Raw genomic sequence first — 22,504 nt, forward strand, 5'->3', positions numbered from 1 at the left:
ATTCTTTCTCATCGTAGGCACATATCCGACGACGATTTATAATTGCACAGCGCTAGAGTAGATAGTCTTTCGTGGAACTGCCTTACTGCTGATTCCATTGTATGAATAAAATGAAGATAATATCCGTGACGCCTTAGCAGCGGAGCCAGCGTGCAGAGATTAGCCGCACCGGCGACAGCTTGCTGTGTTGAGAAACTAGTTGGTATTGCAATTATCAACAGCACTACACGGGTCAGCAGTCTGCAAGGAAAATTTCAGTTTTTTTTTTTTTTTTTGCAGTGGGCCTATTGTTTAGGCAAAGAACAGATTTTAGCACGCTTTTCTGGCGCTGGCGGAAGAGATCCACCATATCGTTGGCGCGAAGGGCTTGCGGGAGGCACGGCCGGCGTGGCGTGCGTGCTTACTACGGCGGAGGAAGTAAAATGGGCATCATGTTCGCGAGTCCGTCATTGGTATTACGTCTCTATGGTTTATACAAAACGTTCGTAGGGGAATTAAATGAGGATGGACTGGAAAGCGGTGAAGGAAAAGCATATTACAGCCACACTCGGACTGTCCTTACATGCTTCCCGCGTACGCTCTCGGCAATCACCTCGCGATTTTTTTAAACTTGTTTGTGCAGTCCACAATCACGCATAGCTGTCCCGATTATATTAGGACTAAAATGGGCGCTAATAAAGGTCTTTAGGTCTCTTGACAACATACCAAGGTACAATGCCACCCCGCTATGCATGAAGCGTGCGAATGCACAGCCCACTCGGGACTTGCAACAGTGAGCCGGCGTAATGAGTCTGGTTAGAAGATGAGACTGGCGAAGTCTACGTGCGCTTGGCGCTTGCTCGGGCCCGAATCCCTGGAGAAGGTCTCTGTGTTTTCACCTCCGTTACGCTTTCTGCTTGTGTACAGTTCTGTGTGAGTGTACCAGTGTTTACGTGGTGTGAACGCCTCCTACAACGCAACAATATTTTCCTCCCCTCAAGCTTGCTTTCGGTAAAATGGTCTATAGTGGCCAGTATCCCCGCCTGTCACGCGGGAGACCGGGATTCGATTCCCCGACGGGGAGTTTAGTTTTTGTTTCTGCCTAGCATTCTGCGCCATTTCAGAACAGCACCTGCCGTCTTCCCTGCGCCTCCTCGTTAGTATAGTGAGTTCAATTCCACTTCTGGCCACCGAGCGTGACGGAAGTGTTTATCATGGGCTCCCAAGGAGCGGATTCAGCGGCCCTGCTGGGAGTGTTTTGCACACTGTTTTTTGCACGGCGACATAAAAGCAAGGCCGTTCCGGGTGAAGCACTCTCGAGACTCCCTCGCTTGTCTTTCACTGCTGCCGGAAGCGGTTGCCCTCGGGGCATATCAAATGAATCACGTGTGGGCGAACAGAACGTACCTCCTCCGTCTTTTCGAATGTCACACGTTGTACTAATCCCGAAAACAGATGACCCAGTTAAGCTTCAGTCTGTAGCGTCTTACCGTCCTATAAATCTAACGAATGTTGACTATAAAATTTACATGAAAGTATTAGGGCGACGACTCCAACGTGTAATTACTTCCATTGTAGGCCCACATCAGACATGCGGCATAAAAGGAAGGACCACTTTTACTAATATACACGCAGCAAGGAGTGTTCTCAAATGTTGTGACGCGATGCATGACCACGTAGCCATGATGCAATTAGACCTCCACAAAGCATTTGATAAAGTGATACATGAAATTTTGTTCTCTATTTAGAGTATGTCAATGCTGGTTCCGTGATTACAAATAGCGTGAAAATGGTTTACGAGTACTGTTCAGTGAGACTGGTCGTGAATAAGCATTTAACCGATCGTATGCCTGTCCAGTCGTCAGTAAGGCAGGGCTGTCCTCTGTCTCCCCTTTTGTTTGCGCTTTATCTGGAGCCTTTCTGTTTAAGATTGCTTACAAGGCCAAACATACGTGGTTATAGATTTTTTTCAAAGTGAAGTACGGGTTTTGGCATACGCGGACGATATTGCGGTTTTTTGTACGGACCATGAGAGCGTGCAAGAAGTTGTAAAAGAAGCCACTGCTTTTTGCACTGCAAGTGGAAGTGAAATCAGTTGGGCAAAGTGTTTAGGATTTTGGCATGGAAACTGGCAATACGCGCCTGAACTGTTCTCCAGTACGCCAGGCAATTACCTTGGTGTGCCACTAAAGCATTACCGTGAAAGCAAGGAATGTTGGGCCGGGGAAGTTGAGCAAGTGAAAACCCAAACAAACAAATGGGGAGGACATAACTTTTCTATGTTCGCAAGAGCTACCGTTTGCAATATGTTCCTAGTTGCAAAAATTTTTTACATGCTGCAAGTGTTATCTATATCAAGAATTTCTGTTCAAAAACGGCATAGGGTATTTGCCACGTTTCTGTGGGCTTCAACATGGGAGCGTACCAGTCGATGCAATCTGTTTCATACGGTGCATAACGGTGGACTGGGATTGTCACATTTATACTTAAAGTAGATTGTAACCAGGTTCTTTTTTTTGCGCGAACAAAGCGATGTTTTTCTTAGAACGGTAATCCAGGTGATTGCGGGATTCACTGCCGGAATATGTAGTTTCGACTATGTCTACAGGGACAATGGCTCTAAGGGCTTTTCTTCGCGAAGTTGTCGCGTCCTTCCAAATAGTGAAGGCGAGATTTTCAAATGAGTATATGTGTACTGTTACGCGAAAACGGCTGTACAAAGATTTATTGGAAACCTTTTTACCTGTGCCTCTTTATCGCGCTGTATATGCTTTGGGTCCGGAGCGGGACGTGTTGAAGAGAGTGAAAAGAATGCCCATCAGATCGTCCGCCAAATCTTTCTTTTTTCAATTGCATACCGGAACTCTTCCGGTGAAGCCATGGCTGGAAAGCAAAGGCCTTTTCGTGCCTTGGTCTGCTGACTGTTTAATTTGCAAAAAGCTGGAATCCATAGAGCATATTTTCGTTGATTGTCACGATGCGGTTTTTTTGTGGGAAGTGCTACAGCGTACTATTAAAAAGGACTTACCAATACCGCCGTTTGGCATACGCTACCTTCCATGCGCCCAGCCAGGAGAAGTGCTCAGTGATTTATTAATGGTCTTGTGTATGCACAGCATATGGGGAACGCGGATGGATGTTCGCCATGAGCATGTTGTCGTACATTTAGCCCATCAGTATTTTGTTGAAAGTGTAATGTACACGCGTGATGTTTTCGGAGGGCAATCTGAATCCCCGGAATGGCTGCCAGTCTTGGACAAGCTCATGTCACTTAATCCATTCTATCACAAGAAACCTTCCAGAAAGTGACTTGTGTTTTTAATCCTATGCGACTTTTCATCGTTCTGTGTAGTTGCCAAGTCGGTAATAAAGAAAAAAAAAGAATGCTCGTTAGTATAGTGGCCAGGATTCCACTTCCGGCTTCGCTAGCGAACGGACGTGAGCATCATGGGCTCCGTAGGAGCGGTTACAGCGGCCCAACTGGGTCGCGGAAACAGGTTTTCTTGCTCAGGTGACCAAGCTTACAAAGTTATTTTGCCCCGGCTTCCAACAGGTCGTATTGTATGTAATACTCTTTTTTTGCACGCCGATGTGAGAGCGAGACCATACAAGGTCGAGAATTTTCGCGACGCACTGGCACAGTTGGGACTGCTCCCCGAGAATATCACCTTGGGGGCGTACCAAATGAATCACGTTTGGGCCATCACGTTCAAGAGTGACGATGGAATGAAGCAGCTGCTGTCTTGCCGTGAACTAGCCGTGAAAGACCGTCGGTGCATTGTTGTTGACCCTGGTGACCAGGATGTTAGAATGAAAATCCACTGGATTTTATACAACGTTCCTGATGAAGATGTGCGGACCGCCCTGGCTCCCTACGGCACAGTCACAGAAATTGCCAAGGAACGCTGGCGCGTACAAGGCGTGCTGGACAAAGGCTCCTCAACACGGTCAGTGTCCTTGAAGTTGAAGCCTGGTGTGACAATTGATGATTTGCCGCACCAGCTGGGCATGGCTGGAGAACAGGTTCTCATAGTCATTTCCGGCAGAGCTCCACTTTGCCTGAGGTGCCATACCACAGGACATGTCTGACGAGAGTGCAAAGTTCCTCGTTGTACGCTATGCCGCCGCTTCGGACATCTTGAAACTGAATGTGTCATCATCATCATCATCATCATCATCATCATCATCAGCCTGATTATACCCACTGCAGGGCGAAGGCCTCTCCCATATTTCTCCACTTAACCCGGTTCTGTGCTAGCTGCATCCACTTGACCCCTGCGAACTTCTTAATCTCCTCCGCCCACCTAACTTTCTGCCGCCCCCTTCTACGTTTTCCTTCCCTTGGAATCCAGTTTGTTACCCTCAGCGACCATCGGTTATCCTCTCTTCGCACTACATGTCCTGCCCATGTCCATTTCTTCTTCTTAATTTCCACTAGAATGTCGGTAACTTGAGTTATTTCTCTGACCCACTCTGCCCGCTTTCTATCTCTTAATGTTACCCCTACCATTTTTCGTTCCATAGCCCTCTTGGTTGTCCTCAACTTAAGTAGAACTCTCTTGGTTAGCCTCCACGTTTCAGCCCCATAGGTGAGTACAGGCAAGATGCAACTGTTGTATAGTTTCCTCTTGAGCGATACCGGTAAGCTGCTAGTCATAATCTGCGAGTGCTTGCCAAATGCGCTCCATCCCAATCGTATTCTTCTTGTTATTTCCTTTTCATGGTCCGGATCTGCGGTTACTACCTGTCCTAAGTAGTCATACTCGCCTACTACTTCCAGTATTTCGCTACCTAATTTAAACTGCTGTTCCTTCCCGAGGCTGTTGAACATTACCTTAGTCTTCTGCATATTGATTTTCAAGCCTACCTTTCTACTTTTTCTGTCTAGGTCATCAATCATTATTTGCAGTTATTTATTTATAGTGGCTGCACAGCAACCATAGTTCTGCATAAAGAAAGTAACAAAATTCCCATAAAGAAAGGTGTTAGGCAAGGAGACACAATCTCCCCAGTAGTATTCACAGCTTGTTTAGAGGAAATATTCAGAGACTTGGAATCGGAGCAGTTAGGGATAAGGGTAGATGGAGAATACCTCAGTAATCTGCGATTTGCTGATGACATTGCCTTGCTAAGCAACTCGGGGGATGAACTGCAAATAATGATTGATGAATGTGTCAAGACCTATGCAAATGTCACAGGGTCTATAACAAGGCAAGACGCCTCGGAGCTCGTCATGGACGAGGTTGAAGCCGAGGAAGCGGCGAGTACCGAATCGAGCACACCGCAGTCAAATGCCAAGGATACGGATGACACTGGGGGCGGGGCAGTAAAGTGTAGTGAAGACCGCGCCTCTGAGCCTGCTCAGGCAGGTGCAGCGGAGACTGGTGGGGCATCAGATCGAGAAGGCAGCCATGGCACTATAAGCATGACAGAAAATGCCGAGTTATCGAAGGAGGTATGAACTACGACCAATCATCCACGAACGTGGCAACAACAGAGAGGACCCATGACAAGGCCTGTGTTGAAGATTCGTGTCTTTTCACCCCCAGCGCCGACGAACCACCTCCCAAAACACCAGGACAGCGTCGGGCGACGCTTCGCCCGAAGCCCAACATCCCGCCGGACAGAAAGCCGGCGACGACTACACCGACGTAGGAAAAATGGCTCGCCCCGAATTGACTCAAGGACGAGGGGAGACTCAAGACGGGTCTTCCAGCGAGGGTGTGCTGACGTTCAGTCAGTACACGCCGGACGACCCGCACACCTCTCGAGTGGACTCGAAATTTCGTAAGCGAGAACGTTTCCTGTATTCATCATCTGTGTATAATACGGTAGAAGGTGAACACCGAGCGGTTTGGTTATCTTGTGTTTATCAGCGAAATGGCAGCTCAACCTGAAGCAACACTTCGATTTGCTACGCTTAATGTAAGAGGCCTTGCACCGAGGCGACGTCAGTATCAACTGAGTCGCCGCATGCTGGACAGCGATTTGGACGTGATAGCAGTGCAAGAGATTAAGGTCGACAGTGAAGCTTAGACAAACCGCATGGTCGAACCGTTTAGAATTCGGTACAGTGTATGTGTATGCCATTCTGTTGGTACATCGGGAGGGTGTGCTATCTTTATCCGCAATTCTTTAGGTATTGTTGAAGAATCTGTTGTAGTGTGTAATACTGGACGTTTTGTTATGTGTGATTTTTTATATCTTGATTTACAGTGGCGCGTACTGTGTGTGTATGCCGCAAATAAGGAAAATGAGCTCAAAGCATTCTTCAAAAATATTGAACCTCATTTGAATTCTACCAGATATACGATCCTTCTTGGGGATTTCAATTGCGTGTGTATGCCCGAGGACAGAGCTACTAACGCGATCATTCGGGATCAAAGTTCGTTGCTTTTGACCTCAATCATCCAAGAGCACAATCTCGAAGACGTTGGGAGTGCTCTGTCAGAAGGAATCCGTCCTCAGTTCACGCACTTCGAACAAGCCAGCCACGCACGACTCGACAGAGCTTATGTGTCGGTTATCTTGGTGCCAATGATTAGTGAATACTTGGTTAAAAGCATCGCATTCAGCGACCATTGCATGGTGATGTTTACAGTAGGAACTAAGCCCAAGAGGTCTAATTTCAACTGGAACCTTTCAAAACTAAATGTAAAGCTGCTTAGTGATGGAAGTTTCGCGCGTACAGTACAAGAAAAACTTGATAGTTTGTTTATGGGCGACAATAGGGACGTTATAGAGAAATGGGAGCGTTTCAAAGAAGAAATAAAAATGAGCGCAATCGAAAGAGCGTGTGCACTATCACATACGAGAAAAGGGAGGAAAAAGAACTTCATAGCCGATTAAATTCATTTCTGCGGCTATAAAACGCACAGCCAGGCCAGTTTGCATCAGAAATAAAAGAAACAAAAAATAGACTAGAACTGATAGATAAGGAAAAATGCGAAGGTGCTATCATACGCGCACGCGCACAGCGGTTGTGGCTAGGTGAGTCGCCAACAAAGCGGTCCCTATGTGACGAAAAACGATACGCCGTCAAGAATGAGATTAAAGAGATAGTATACGAGGGAAAAATAACTCGCGATTTCAAGACTATTCAGCGCGCGTTTGTTGATTATTATAAAGAACTGCTGGGTTACGAGGCAAACTTGCAAGAAGGCTTTGAGTCAGAATTTTTGTCGCTGTTGCCAATACTAGGGGATGAAGTTAAGCTTAACCTAGAGGCACCCATTAGCGTTATTGAAATCGAGCGTGCTATTGACGAGTTGAGCTCTGGAAAGGCACAGGGACCAGACGGGCTTGGCGCAGCTTTCTACAAAGCCTTCAAGAGTGATATGGCGTATATGTTGCACCGAATAATTCAAGAAATGTATGAAACCCACATGATGCCCCCGTCTTTCCGAAAAACCCACATTATTCTCATACCGAAGAGTGACGATCCCACCAGGCGACAATCAGTAAAAGCTTATAGGCCCATAAGTCTCACAAATGTAGACTATAAAATTTTTATGAAGGTTTTAAGACGAAGATTGCAGAATGTAATAAAGTCTATTGTTGGCCCGCACCAAACGTGCGGAATAAAAGGTCGAACGATACATACAAACATTCATGTAGCACGTAGTATTTTAGAATGCTGTGATTCAATTGAGAAACCTGTAGCCATGTTGCAATTAGACATGGAAAAAGCCTTTGACCGCGTTAGTCACCATACCTTGTTTTCTATCCTTGAACATGTGTATGTTGGCCGCGTTCTTTTTGATGGTGTTAAAATGGCATATGCTGGTTGTACGGCAAACATCATTATTAATAAGCACATCAGTGAAAGCATTACTGTTCGTTCTTCAGTTAGACAAGGATGCCCTTTGTCGCCGTTGTTGTCTGCCCTCTATCTCGAACCATTCTGTCTAAAAATTATGTCAAATGAGAATGTGCATGGCTTTGCGATATTGTCCACTGAAGTTAAAATCCTTTCTTACGCGGATGACATTGCAATCTTCTGCGCAGATAAAGATAGCGTAACAGAAGCAGTGAAAAAGGCGACTAGGTTCTGCAAAGTCTCAGGAAGCGTGATAAACTGGGAAAAGTGCTTCGGCTTTTGGCATGGTAGCTGGGAATCTGCGCCTATCATGCACGAAGGCTTTAACTGGCAATGTCACCTGTTAAATATTTGGGAGTTCCGCTAAACGATTATAAAGAACCAGCAAAGTACTGGGAAGCAGAAATTGAATGTGCGCGTGAAAATACGCGCAAATGGGGTGGCCGAGATTTTTCTATTTTTACTAGAGCCACAGTATGCAACCTGTTTCTAGTGGCCAAAGTTTGGTATGTGCTTCAGGTATTGTGTATGTAACGAACCAGTGTCCAGCGATTGCACCGAGTGTTTGCCGTGTTTATTTGGGGGTCGAGTTGGGAGAGGACAAGCCGCACAAATCTTTTTCGATCTGAAAAGCGGTGACCTGGGTTTGGCTCATTTGTTCGTTAGGCAACTTATGTCGAGATTTATGTTCCTTCGGGACCAAAAAGACGCTTTCTTGCGGACAGTAATGCAACTGTGGCTGGGTGAGGCACTGCCAGACTTCGTTGTATCATCCAGCCCTGTTAGACACATGGGGTCAGAGGTTTTCTCTGGGAGGTTGTTCGAGCTTTTAAATTTTTGAAAGCTCGCTTTTCAGTGCAGTACCTTACTGAAGTATTGAGGAAAGAACTTTAGAAAGCACTCATTGATACTGTGTTACCTGTTCCTGTCTACCGGGCCATGTACAGTGTAGGTCAAGGTAAAAATGTGCTGAAAAGAGTAAAGAGGATGCCTGTGCGGGCCTCGGTTAAAACATTCTTTTTTCAGTTGCACAGTGGCACTCTACCAGTGAAGCCCTGGCTTCAAGAAAAGGGTATTTTTGTCCCATGGTCCGTAAATTGCCTAATTTGTAGAACACCGGAGACGATAGATCACATGCTCCTTCACTGTACAGACTCGGTATTTCATTGGGACATCTTACAACGAACGGTTAAAAAGTTGCTCCCGATATCGCCATACGGAATACAATTTCTACCTGTGGAGAGTGGGGACGACATACCATATGACATGTTCATGCTTCTCAGCCTACACAGTATTTGAAGAAATCGGATGGCTTCCAGGCATGCAGACGTGACTGTACTCCCCGTCAGGGAGTACTTTATCGAAAGCATGTCTTATATAAGAGATGTGGTTAGGGCCCAAAATGAGCCCCCCGAGTGGTTGTCAGTAACTGACGACCTTGTACAGCTTAAACGCTTTTAATCCTGTTGCGTGAGCGAGGCAGATTTCCGCTCTTTTTTTGCATTCTGCGCCATTTCTGATCAGCGCTGCCGTTTTCCCTGCGCCTCTTCGTTAGTATAGTGGCCAGTATCCCCGCCTGTCACGCGGGAGACCGGGGTTCGATTCCCCGGCGGGGAGCTTAGTTTTTGTTTCTTTTTTGCATTCTGCGCCATTTCAGATCAGCGCTGCCGTTTCTCCTGCGCTTCCTCGTTAGTATAGTGGCCAGTATCCCCGCCTGTCACGCGGGAGACCGGGGTTCGATTCCCCGACGGGGGGCTTAGATTTTGTTTCTTTGTTGCATTCTGCGCCATTTGAGAACAGCGCTTGCCGGCTTCCCTGCGCTTCCTCGTTAGTATAGTGGCCAGTATCCCCGCCTGTCACGCGGGAGACCGGGGTTCGATTCCCCGACGGGGCGCTTAGTTTTTATTTCTTTTTTGCATTCTGCGCCATTTGACAACAGCGCTTGCCGGCTTCCCTGCGCTTCCTCGTTAGTATAGTGAGTTGACTTCCGGCCACCGAGCGTTAAGGACGTGTTTATTATGTGCTCCCAAGGAGCGGATTCAGCGGCCCAGCTGGGCCGTGGTATCAGGAGTACGGAAAGGCCTGCCAAGGATTATGAACTGGTTCTACCGCATCTGCCCACAGGTTCGAGTGTTTTGCATACTGTTTTTTTGCATGGCGACATAAAAGCCAGGCCGTACCGGGTGGAGCACTTTCGAGACTCCCTCGCTCGTCTTTCACTGCTGCCGGAAGTGGTTGCCCTCGGGGCATATCAAATGAATCACGTGTGGGCGGTAACGTTTAAAGGTGAAGAGGGGAAAGCGAAGATTTTGCAAGCCGAAGCTTTCGAAGTGAAGGAGCACCGATGCGTGGTCATTGACCCCTGTAACCAAGGCATCAGGTTAAAACTTTTCTGGCTGCTTCACGGCGTGCACGACGATGACGTGCGAGCGGCGTTGGCGGCTTTTGGAAAAGTTACCGAAATATCAAGAGAAAAGTGGAAAGTGCAAGGGTGTGTCGACAAGGCTTCAACGACTCGAACGGTCACGCTGAAGCTAAAAGTGGGCGTAACCATTGAGGACCTGCCGCATCAGCTTCGGGTCGCCGAGGACGTCGCACTCGTCCACGTCCCAGGCAGAGCCCCGCTTTGCCTCCGGTGCCGGGGGAAAGGACATATACGTCGGGATTGTCGTGTGCCGCGCTGCGGGCTGTGTCGTCGCTACGGCCATGACAAGTCGCAGTGTGTGCGCACGTATGCCAACGTTGCAGGCCCTGTGCCGAGTGAAGTGGCAGGCGAGCACTTGATGGACGCAGTGGACGCCGAGGAAGCTAGCAGTGGAATCACTGAGGATGCAGTGCAGAAAGAACAATCCTCTGAGGAGACCCCTGCCCTTAAAGAGCACTGTGAGTCAGATGTGATTGTTCCGTTGCTGAATGTTGCTGGGACCGAGACACCCACGAAAGAAGACGGCAATGCCAGTGCTGCAAGCCCAGCTTCGGCTACGCAACACAGTGAGGTACAGGGGGACACTGAAGCTGAGATGCCAGCTGCTTCTACCTTGCCTGTGAAGCGGGTGCACGAAGACAGTGTCAACGAGGGATCAACCCATGGAGGAGCGGAAAGCGGACAGCCTCCACTGAAGGCAGCCCCCCTTCGCCGGGCGTCCTTCAAGCCAAGGCCAAACGTGCCCCCAGACCGGAGAACTGTGTCACCTGTGCCTCCGCCATAGCGGGGGTACCCTTTCCGGTCGAGACGTTACAAGCCCGGTCCATGATCGGGAGCAGCGCTTGGAACGACAGACGGACTCGCCAAAAAGGAAGAATGGTCATCCCATGCAACAGATCAACCGCAATGCTGTCTTTCTGCAAAAGCGATGTGAGTGATATATGTTTCGCGATTTATAATTTCTTGAGATCGCGACCAATTTAACCACTAGCTTGCGCGTAGCCACGCTAAATGTGAGGGGGCTGTCAACGCGTCGGAGACAACTGCAGCTGAACCGCATTCTGCTGGAAAATGAAATTGATGTGCTAGCAGTTCAAGAGAGCAAAATGGAAAGCGAACAACAAACAGAGAAAATGGCTGAAATATATCGTTCTAGATATAGTGTTTGCGTTTGTCATGCGGTTGGAAGATCGGGGGGATGTGTCATCTTCATTCGAAATTGCATAGAGTGTGTGCAGTCTGTGTTCTCGTGTGAGAGTGGTCGGCTTTTGATATGTGATTTCAGTTTTTCTGGATTGGACTTGAGAGTGATTTGCGTTTATGCGCCGACTAGAACGTTTGAGCGGGAAGAGTTTTTTCACTATATGAAATCCTTCCTAATACATGAGAGGCGTGTTCTCCTGCTTGGAGACTTCAACTGTGTCTGTAGACCGGAAGATAGAACAACAGACCGTGTCCTTCGTGACAAGAGTGCAGAGTTACTTATTGACATTGTTATTGAGGCAGAGCTTGAAGATGCTGGCTGCATAATGACGCATGAAGGCCAAGCAAAGTTCACGCACTTTCAAGGTAGCTGTCATGCAAGGTTGGACCGAATATATGTTCCCATTGATTGTGTGCCCTTGTGCTCGGAATATGAAACACTTCCCATGAGCTTTAGTGACCACTCCCTCGTAATGATTACTCTAGGCATGAAAAGTAAGGCAACAAAGTTCAATTGGGAGCTATGGAAATTTAATGAAAAACTGCTGCTGGATGAGGAGTTTACCACTAAAGTTAAAGAATATATTAAGCATATGTTACAAAATGACTAATTTTATACAAGCATGGGAGCAGTTTAAGTGCGAGATAAAGATAGCTGCTATTGACCGAGCATGCACTCTCCGACGTAAAGAAAGAGAACAAGAAAAAGAACTTCGTAGCACACTTGAATACATGCTTAGCATGGAGACCGTTAAGCCTGGTTTGTTCGCCCAAGATATTAAAAAGATAAAAACCAAACTTGAGGTGATGGACGAAGAGAAGTATCGCGGTGCGGTGATAAGGGCACGCAGCGAAAAATTGTGGCTCGGAGAGACGCCAACGAAAAGGGCACTTAGTGACGAAAAAAGGTACGCAGTGTCAAAAGAGATAAAAGAAATCTGCTATCAGAACGTAGTTACCGCGGAAAAAAAAAAACGATTGAACGGGCGTTTGTAGAATTTTACAGCGAATTGTTTAGCCTGAAAACACCGGACATTGAACGCTTCAGAAAAGACTTTCTGCCGTTGATGCCAAGAGTAGAAGACGAAGTAGCGCAGACAGTTGAAGCAAGTATTACTTCCGAGGAAATTCACGCCGCTATCGGGGAATTAAAGTCCAATAAGTCACCCGGACCAGATGGTCTTGGTGCTGACATATACAAGCCTTTCCAACTGAAATGGCTGTTTTAATGGAAAGAGTTTTTAGTGAATGCTACGAAAAGAACGTGCCTCCTCCATCTTTTCGAATGTCACATATTGTACTAATCCCGAAAACAGATGACCATGTTAAGCTTCAGTCTGTAGCGTCTTACCGTCCTATAAGTCTAACAAATGTGGACTATAAAATTTACATGAAAGTATTAGGGCGACGACTCCAACGTGTAATTACTTCTCTTGTAGGCCCACATCAGACATGCGGTATAAAAGGAAGGACCATTTTTACTAACATACACGCAGCAAGGAGTGTACTCGAATGTTGTGACGCGATGCATGACCACGTAGCCATGATGCAATTAGACCTCCACAAAGCATTTGATAAAGTGGTACATGAAATTTTGTTCTCTGTTTTAGAGTATGTCAATGCTGGTTCCGTGATTACAAAGGGCGTGAAAATGGTTTACGAGTGCTGTTCAGCGAGACTGGTCGTGAATAAGCATTTAACTGATCGTATACCTGTCCAGTCGTCAGTAAGGCAGGGCTGCCCTCTGTCTCCCCTTTTGTTTGCGCTTTATCTGGAGCCTTTCTGTCTAAGATTGCTTACAAGGCCAAACAAACGCGGTTATAGATTTTTTCAAAGTGAAGTTCGGGTTTTGGCATACGCGGACGATATTGCGGTTTTTTGTGCTGACCATGAGAGCGTGCAAGAAGTTGTAAAAGAAGCCACTGCTTTTTGCACTGCAAGTGGAAGTGAAATTAGTTGGGCAAAGTGTTTAGGATTTTGGCACGGAAACTGGCATTACGCGCCTGAATTATTCTCCAGTATGCAATGGACAACAACGCCAGGCAATTACCTTGGTGTGCCACTAAAGCATTACCGTGAAAGCAAGGAATGTTGGGCCGGTGAAGTTGAGCAAGTGAAAACCCAAACAAACAAATGGGGAGGACATAACTTTTTTATGTTCGCAAGAGCTACCGTTTGCAATATGTTCCTAGTTGCAAAAATTTTTTACATGCTGCAAGTGTTATCTATGTCAAGAATCTCTGTTCAAAAACTGCATAGGGTATTTGACACGTTTGTGTGGGCTTCAACATGGGAGCGTACCAGTCGATGCAATCTTTTTCATACGGTGCATAACGGTGGACTGGGCTTGTCACATTTATACTTAAAGCAGATTGTAACAAGGTTCTTTTTTTTTGCGCGAACAAAGCGATGTTTTTCTTAGAACGGTAATCCAACAGCGATTGCGTGATTCACTGCCGGAATATGTAGTTTCGACTATGCCTACAGGGACAACGGCTCTAATGCTTTTCTTCGCGAAGTTGTCGCGTCCTTCCAATAGTGAAGGCGAGATTTTCGAATGAGCATATGTGTACTGTTACGCGAAAACGGCTGTACAAAGATTTATTGGAAACCTTTTTACCTGTGCCTCTTTATCGCGCTGTATATGCTTTGGGTCCGGAGCGGGACGTGTTGAAGAGAGTGAAAAGAATGCCCATCAGATCGTACGCTAAATCTTTCTTTTTTCGATTGCATACCGGCACTCTTCCGGTGAAGCCATGGCTGGAAAGCAAAGGCCTTTTCGTGCCTTGGTCTGCTGACTGTTTAATTTGCAAAAAGCTGGAAACCATAGAGCATATTTTCCTTGATTGTCACGATGCGGTTTTTTTGTGGGACGTGCTACAGCGTACTATTAAAAAGGACTTACCAATAACGCCGTTTGGCATACGCTACCTTCCATGCGCCCAGCCAGGAGAAGTGCCCAGGGATTTATTAATGGTCTTGTGTATGCACAGCATATGGAGAACGCGGATGGATGTTCGCCATGAGCATGTTGTCGTACACCCAGCCATCAATACTTTGTTGAAAGTGTAATGTACACGCGTGATGTTTTCGGAGGGCAATCTGAACCCCCAGATTGGCTGCCAGTCTTGGACAAGCTTATGTCACCTAATCCATTCTACCACAAGAAACCTGTAAGAAAGTGACTTGCGGTTTTAATTCCATGCGACTTTTCATCGTTCTTTGTAGTTGCCAAGTCGGTAATAAAGAAAAAAAAAATCCTCGTTAGTATAGTGACCAGAATCCCCGCCTGTCACGCGGGAGACCGGGGTTCGATTCCCCGACGGGGCGCTAAGTTTTTGTTTCTTTTTTGCATTCTGCGCCATTTCAGATCAGCGCTGCCGTTTTCCCTGCACCTCCTCGTTAGTATAGTGGCCAGTATCCCCGCCTGTCACGCGGGAGACCGGGGTTCGATTCCCCGACGGGGAGCTTAGTTTTTGTTTCTTTTTTGCATTCTGCGCCATTTCAGATCAGCGCTGCCGTTTTCCCTGCGCCTCCTCGTTAGTATAGCGGCCAGTATCCCCGCCTGTCACGCGGGAGACCAGGGTTCGATTCCCCGACGCGGAGCTTAGTTTTTGCTTCTATTTTGCATTCTGAGCCATTTCAGATCAGCGCTGCCGTTTTCCCTGCGCTTCCTCGTTAGTATAGTGGCCAGTATCCCCGCCTGTCACGCGGGAGACCGGGGTTCGATTCCCCGACGGGGCGCTTAGTTTTTGTTTCTTTTTTGCATTCTGCGCCGTTTCAGATCAGCGCTGCCGTTTTCCCTGCACCTCCTCGTTAGTATAGTGTTTTTTTTTCTTTATTGCCTGGCTTTGACACAAATACACCGCACTAGAACTCAAAACAACAGGAAAAAAGGAATAATATATGTACACAAAGGTAGCTAGCGTTGCCTAACACCCACTGAGGGGCAGGCATTGTCATGTTAAAATTCCTTGAGCACCGTCAAAGGTTCCAGCTTTGACAGCCACTCAGGAGCACATGGTTGCAATTTAAGCACGTCGAGCCATCGCTGCACACTTTCACGGAAATACATGCGGGCTGGCCGTGCATCTGGATCGCAGTGATAACCAGCCATTCGTGCGCGCCATATACTGTGGAGGCACATTAACATAACCTGGTCTAACGGCATACCATCGTGGTTATCCAATGGCAAATACCTAATGCCATGGGAATCAAGTGGCAACTGTTTTTTTATTGTCCTTTGCAGAACATCCCACAAATATACCCCCTCCCAGCAATGCAAGAACACGTGATCTATTGTCTCTGGCTGTTTGCAGATGAGACATTGGGCTCCCCACGGTAGGAACATACCCTTTTCCTCCATAAATGATTTTACACTCAAAGTACCGGTATGTAGCATAAAGAAAAACGTTTTAGCTCCCGGAGCAACTTGCATTTTCTTTACGCGTTTTAATACATTACTTCCTGTGCCTCCATAGTATAAAGCTCGGTACAAGGGCACCGGGAACACCACTTCACAAACATCCTTGTATAATGTTCTCCTGTTAACATTACTTAAATACTCTTTCGAAAAACGTGCACTTAAGAATTTCACGCTCAAAACAATTTCCCTAAAGAATCCAAACAGAGAACCAGACATACATTGAGTATAAACTACGAAATCAGGCAACGCTCGACCAAGTCTTTGTTGACACACTGTGCGCAGGAATGGATCGCTGGCATCCCTAAAAAACATAAACCGGTTGACAATCTGTCGCACAAACTAATGACCCAGACCAAGCCCCCCATGCTTCACCTGCCGGAACAAGTTTGTCCGACTGCACCTCTCCCAACTCGAGGCCCAAACAAACACCGCAAAAACTCGATGCAATTTTTGCACATTTACACGGGAGCAATGCAACACTTGCATTACATACCATAGCTTACTAATTAAAAACAGGTTGCAAACTGCGGCTCTTGCAAATATTGATAATTGAGCGCTTTTCCATTTCTCCGCTTTTTCACGGGTTTCTTTGACCTTCTCTAGCCAGTATGGCTCACTTTCCTTGTAAAATTTCAAGGGCACACCCAAGTACTTTGCAGGCGTTGTAACCCACGACACATTAGCGAAAGTGTCGGGGGTCAGCTGCCATTCACCGTGCCAAAATCCCAAGCACTTACCCCAGTTAACTTCACTCCCTGTGACTTTGCTAAAATGTTTTACCACATCCACTGTCCTCTTTATACTCTCTTTATTCACACAAAAAACCGCAACGTCATCTGCGTAAGCCAGCAATTTGACTTCTGACTCCTGCAGTCGAAAGCCATCAATGTCATTGTTTTGTAGGATGCTTAAACACAATGTTTCAATATAAATGCCGAACAAAAGAGGGCTGAGGGGGCAACCTTGGCGCACCGAACGTCGTACGTTGATGGGGGCCCCCAGTGACTTATTGACAATTAATCTCGTAGTGCAGTTACGGTACGCCAAGGCCACTCCCTCTCGAATAACAGAACCGACATTAACATAGTCTAATATACTGAACAGAATAGTATGTGCCACACAATCAAAAGCTTTCTCCATGTCCAACTGCAGCAACGCAACACATGCATGAGTTGCATCGCAGCATTCGAGCACACTCCGCGCTTTGTGAATGTTCTGAAAGATAGATCGCCCTTTGATACCGCACGTTTGGTGAGGGCCCACTAGTTCGCATATAACCGTTTGTAGTCTGCCAGCAAGCACCTTGCCAGTATCCCCGCCTGTCACGCGGGAGACCGGGGTTCGATTCTCCGACGGGGAGCTTAGTTTTTGTTTCTTTCTTGCATTCTGCGCCATATCAGAACAGCACTTAGCTTTCTCCCTGCGCCTCCTCGTTAGTATAGTGGCCAGTATCCCCGCCTGTCACGCGGGAGACCGGGGTTCGATTCCCCGACGGGGAGCTTAGTTTTTGTTTCTTTCTTCCATTATGCGCCATATCAAAACAGCACTTAGCCTCTTCCCTGCGCCTCCTGGTTAGTATAGTGGCCAGTGATGATTCTGCTTCCGGCCATGCCAGTGAACGGACGCAGGATGCAGGACTCCTCAGGAGCGGCTTCAGCGGCCATGTCAGGCCGCGGTAACAGGACTGCTGAACAGGATAGTACTTATCAAGTTGTTTTGCCTGCACTGCCAACAGGTCGGTTTGTTTTGAATACGGTTTTTTTGCATGCCGATATCAGGGCCCGCCCGTACCGGGTGGAAGATTTCCGGGATGCTTTAGCACAACACTCGCTAATCCCCGGTGTTATCGCTATGGGGGCGTATCGGATGAGCCACGTCTGGGCTGTCACTCTCAAGGATTCTGAAGCGGTGACCAAGCTTGTTAGTGTAGGCGAGTTGTGTGTGAAAAACGGTCGCTGCTTGGTAATTGACCCGGCGAACCAGGATGTGCGGCTGAAAGTTCACTGGCTGCTATACAACGTGCCAGACGAGGATGTTCGTGCTGCCTTTGCGCCGTACGGAAAGGTATCCGAAGTTTCACGGGAGCGCTGGCGAGTTAAAGGTATGTTAGAAAAGGGCTCAACTACTAGACTCGTCACGCTGAAGCTGAAAGCTGGCATGAAGCTCGACGACGTGCCGCATCAGCTGAATGTTAGCGGTGAGCTGGCGCTCGTTATTGTGCCAGGCAGACCCCCGTTGTGCCTACGATGCCGGAGTACGGGTCACATCCGCAAAGAGTGCCGGGTTCCTCGCTGCGGAACCTGTCGACGGTTCGGGCATGAAGTGAGCCAGTGTGCTCGTACCTACGCTAGCATTGCCGGACCTGGGACCAGCGAAGACTCGTCGGAGTTAATAATGGACGAGGTGGATGCGGAGGAGGCTGCTGACATTAAAGGTCAGTCAACAAAACAGGACGCGCCTTCCATGACTGTATTAACAAAGCATAAGGTGACGGTGCCCAGTCAAGAGAGTGAAACTCTGCAAGCCTTGCTAGATCTGTCACAGGACCATGAAGGCGCGTCTAAGGAAGCATCAGAAGATGTAATCAATTTTTCTGACGCTGAGGAGCATCTCAGCACTGAGCCTTTTTGTACTGATGCCATGGAGGTTGGGCCGGAGACAGCAGCCTTTATTGCCGCGAAACGTCCACAAGAAGAAAGCGTCGAGGGGACTCAGCTGCCAGGTGGTGTTTGTAGTGAGCCGCCGCCGAAAACTTCGGGCATCCGAAGAGCAACGTTAAGACCGAAGCCGAACTTCTCGGCTGACACGCGGCAGGCGGGAAAACCGCCTCCGTAGGTTTTGTGGTGTCCTGAACGATTTGTGGGTCGGCTCCCTACCGACCAGCGTCAGGAACATTCTGCAACCAAGCGGGGCGTGTGTGAGGAAAAATGACAGACGGTGCTTGGACTTCGTTTGTATGCAGCCCGACGTTCTGATGGGAGGACAATACATGCACACATATGCCACTGTTCTTCAGAAGCGGAAGCCACGCAATCATGAAGGTAGGCACCATGCGGGTACGGGCGTCTCTCGCTAATACATGACTCTCCAGCTTAATTCGCCGTTACACGTAGCTACTTTGAATTTCAGAGGGCTGGGAGCGAGAAGGCGACAATGCCAGCTCAGCCGCCTCCTTTTAGATAATGATATAGATGTAGCAGCTGTGCAAGAGTCAAAGATTGAGAGCCAAGAAAGCACACACCGTATGGTGGCTTCTTTTCAAGCAAACTTTTACGTGTGTGTATGCCATTCGGTTGGTGTATCGGGTGGATGCCTTTTATTTATACGTAACACGCTGGGAGTAAGCGTAGAGTTCGTTTTTGCCTGTCCAAGTGGTCGGCTTTTGGTTACTGATTTTACCAACTGTAATTTATGCTGGCGTGTTGTGTGTGTGAATGCTCCCAATTCAAAATGCGAACGTGAATCATTTTTTGAGTCTATTGCATTGTGGCTGAAGACTGACAAAATCTTAATTGTACTTGGTGACTACAACTGTGTGTGCTCAGCTGTGGACCGAGCGGCAAAGTGTAAACCTCGAACAGACAGAAGCTCCTACCTGTTGAATGCACTTGTGCATGAGTATGGCCTTGAGGATGTTCGCAGTGTGTTCTCCACTGGAAACCAGCCAGAGTTCACGCACTTTCAGCGAGATAGCCATGCTAGATTGGAGAGGGTGTATGCCTCGGTTGATCTTGTTTCCCTATGTACTGCATATGAGGTCAAGCATGTGTCTTTCAGTGATCATCGTCTCGTGAGTGCAGTGTTTGGTAGGAAAGGAAAGATATCGCGCTTTAACTGGCACTTATGGAAACTGAATGCCAAGCTTCTCGTCGATGAAGAGTTCCTTATGGAAGTTAAGACCGAGTTTGAAAAACGTCTTGCTATGCGACCAGTAAGTTTTGCAGCGGAATGGGACAGCTTCAAAGAGTGGGTCAAATTTAAAGCAATAGAAAAGAGTAGTAAGCTGCGGTACAAAGAGAAAGAAAAAGAACTGAATGAACAACTTGCTCTTTTTTTGAGCATGGAAAGTACTGTGCCAGGGCATTTCGCGAGTAAAATACGAGAGATTAAAAGGGAGCTGGAAACAATCGACAGCGAAAGATGCACAGCGGCTGTTATACGTTCAAGGGCTGAAAAACTTTGGGCTGGAGAAGTGCCGACAAAACGAGCCCTAGCAGACGAGAAAAGATACGCCTGCCAGAAAGAAATAAGGAGTATAAGATGTGCCGGCCATATCACTGAGGATGCTAAAGATATTCAGCGTGCGGTAGCAGAGCACTTCGAAGAACTGCTTAGCGCTAAGCTTGAGACTGTAGGCGGCTTTCAAACAGATTTTCTAAGACTGATGCCTGCACTGGATGGCGAAAGTAAAGCGCGCCTAGAAACACCGGTAACGTTGCAGGAGATACTATCTGCAATAGATGACCTGACACCTGGGAAGGCCCCTGGGCCGGATGGTCTAAGCGCCGCATTCTTTAAAACTTTTCAGCAGTATGCGGCTCAGTTTATGCTGGATATAATCACTGAAGCTTATGAACGTAATACTGTTCCATTGTCTTTCCCTACATCGCACATTGCTCTAATACCCAAGACAGATGATCCGGAGAAACGACTGTTGGTGGGGTCATATCGACCGATAAGCCAAAACCAATGTTGACTATAAGGTGTACATGAACGTTTTAGCAAAAAGACTTCAAAGCGTAATAAAAACATTGGTTGGGCCTCATCAAACGTGCGGCATCAAGGGTCGATCCATTTCCACGAATATACATGTCGCAAGAATCGTATTGGAATGCGTTGATGCACTCGGTGGTCAGATAGCCATGATGCAGTTAGATTTGGCGAAAGCCTTTGACCGTGTTTCTCACGAAATTCTTTTTTCCATTTTGGAGGATTCTAACCTTGGTGAAGTCATAGTGGAGGGTGTTAAAATGGCTTATGCGAACTGCACGACCCGCATTATAGTGAATGGTGAACTGACTGACAGCATCGCAGTACGGTCATCGGTAAGGCAGGGCTGCCTGCTCTCACCCCTGCTTTTTGCATTGTATTTAGAGCCACTTTGCTTGGCTATCATTGATAGCGATCGCATTTTAGAATTCAAGCTGCAATCAGCACACGTGAAAATGCTAGCATACGCTGATGACATTGCAGTCTTTTGTGCAACTAGAAAGAGCATCTGTGAAGTCACTGGTGTCGTCCAAACATTTTGTGATCAAACTGGATGCAAGATCAATTGGGAGAAATTCTCTGGGTTTTGGCACGGTGATTGGGACGTGACACCTGATTTCTTCTGTAAGGTGCGATGGTCTGCTCTCCCAACACGATATCTAGGCGTGCCTTTAGAATGTTATCAAGATCCCAACGAGCACTGGGTGGAAGAAACATCCAGAGTGAAAGAAAAAGCGGATGCGTGGCAAGGAAGGCAACTGTCAATGTTTTCGCGCGCTTATATTTGCAATGTTTTTCTTATTTCGAGGCTGTGGTACCTCATAAATGTGCAGTGTTTCTCACGAACCTCAATTCAGAAAATGCACCGCGTTTTTGCTGTTTTTATTTGGGCATCCACATGGGAAAAAACCGCCCGGACGAATTTGTTTATTTCTGTTTAAAGGGGCGGGATTGGCCTTGCACATCTGTTCTTGCGTCAGGTGGTCTCGCGATTTATATTCCTCCGTGATCAAAAAGATACCTTTCAAAGAACTGTGATGCAAGTGCGAGTGCAGAGGCTGCTCCATGAATGGATTGTGTCATGTGAAAACATGCCTGGTACTGTGATTGGCTATCTGCGCGAGGTTGTTTTTTCGTGCAAGTTGCTAGAAGTGCGGTTTTCTTTTGATTATCTCTCCAATGTTCCCAGAAAAAAAGTGTATAAAGATCTCATTGACGTGATGCTGCCGGTGCCTTTTTACCGGGCATTACACTGTGGAGGCCCAGGGCAGGACGTTTTGAAAAGAGTTAAGAAGATGCCCGTGAGGCCATCAACTAAAACGTTCCTTTTCAAACTTCACTCCAATACGCTCCCCGTTAAAACCTGGTTGAATGAAAAAGGTATCTTCGTCCCATGGACAACAAATTGCCTGTTGTGCTAAAAACCGGAAACAATTGAACACGTTTTCTTACAGTGTTGGGATGCTGTCATTCTATGGGACGTCCTCCAAAGGACAATATAAAAAGGAACTTCCATTAACTCCTCACGGTATAAGATTCCTACCAGTGCAGAACGATGATGCACCTTATGATTTAATTATGCTTCTTGGTCTCCATAGTTTGTGGAAAACACGATTGCAGGTGCGTCATGCTGATATAGATACACGATCTGCGCGTGAAAACTTTATTGAAAGTGCTGTGTATATACGCGAAACTTTCAGGATGCAGCAGGATCCACCACAATGGCAATGTCTATTTGATGAGTTGGTGACCCTGAAAAGATTTTAGCCGCGTACGCGTTAGCTCAAGTGTAGTTGACGTGTTTTATCATGTGTTTTTTTGGTTTGTGTTTCACGGCAGTAAAGAAAAAAAAAAGTTAGTATAGTTGCCAGTATCCCCGCCTGTCACGCGGGAGACCGGGGTTCGATTCCCAGACGGGGAGCTTAGTTTTTGTTTATTTTTT

The 22,504-nt window shown here is 47.1% G+C and overlaps 1 protein-coding gene and 2 non-coding genes across 3 annotated transcripts; all 3 read left to right on the forward strand.

Moving 5' to 3' along the window:
• The first annotated feature begins 727 nt into the window (after positions 1 to 727).
• LOC146179959 (uncharacterized) lies at positions 728 to 11,528 on the forward strand. Its single transcript, XM_084580300.1, has 4 exons — positions 728 to 772; positions 3,622 to 4,021; positions 10,412 to 10,570; positions 11,509 to 11,528. The coding sequence occupies exons 1-4, from the start codon at positions 728 to 730 to the stop codon at positions 11,526 to 11,528; spliced, it is 624 nt and encodes a 207-aa protein (XP_084436426.1).
• Positions 11,529 to 14,822: 3,294 nt separating this feature from the next.
• TRNAD-GUC (transfer RNA aspartic acid (anticodon GUC)) lies at positions 14,823 to 14,894 on the forward strand. Its single transcript has one exon. It is a non-coding gene; the product is annotated as a tRNA-Asp (tRNA).
• A 2,385-nt stretch (positions 14,895 to 17,279) lies between these two features.
• Positions 17,280 to 17,351, forward strand: TRNAD-GUC (transfer RNA aspartic acid (anticodon GUC)). Its single transcript has one exon. It is a non-coding gene; the product is annotated as a tRNA-Asp (tRNA).
• The last annotated feature ends 5,153 nt before the right edge of the window (positions 17,352 to 22,504 follow it).

Source organism: Amblyomma maculatum, chromosome 9 (genome assembly GCF_055883805.1).
Source record: "Amblyomma maculatum isolate TAMU_Amacu chromosome 9, ASM5588380v1, whole genome shotgun sequence".
NCBI lineage: Eukaryota > Metazoa > Arthropoda > Arachnida > Ixodida > Ixodidae > Amblyomma > Amblyomma maculatum.

Coding starts and splice junctions, on each gene's coding strand:
- LOC146179959 (XM_084580300.1), top strand. CDS start 728: ATGCATGAAGCGTGCGAATGCACAGCCCACTCGGGACTTGCAACA. Junction 4,022..10,411: donor GGTTCTCATAGTCATTTCCG/GCAGAGCTCCAC, acceptor TCCACGTCCCAG/GCAGAGCCCCGCTTTGCCTC. Junction 10,571..11,508: donor TGTGCCGAGTGAAGTGGCAG/GCGAGCACTTGA, acceptor ATGTGATTTCAG/TTTTTCTGGATTGGACTTGA.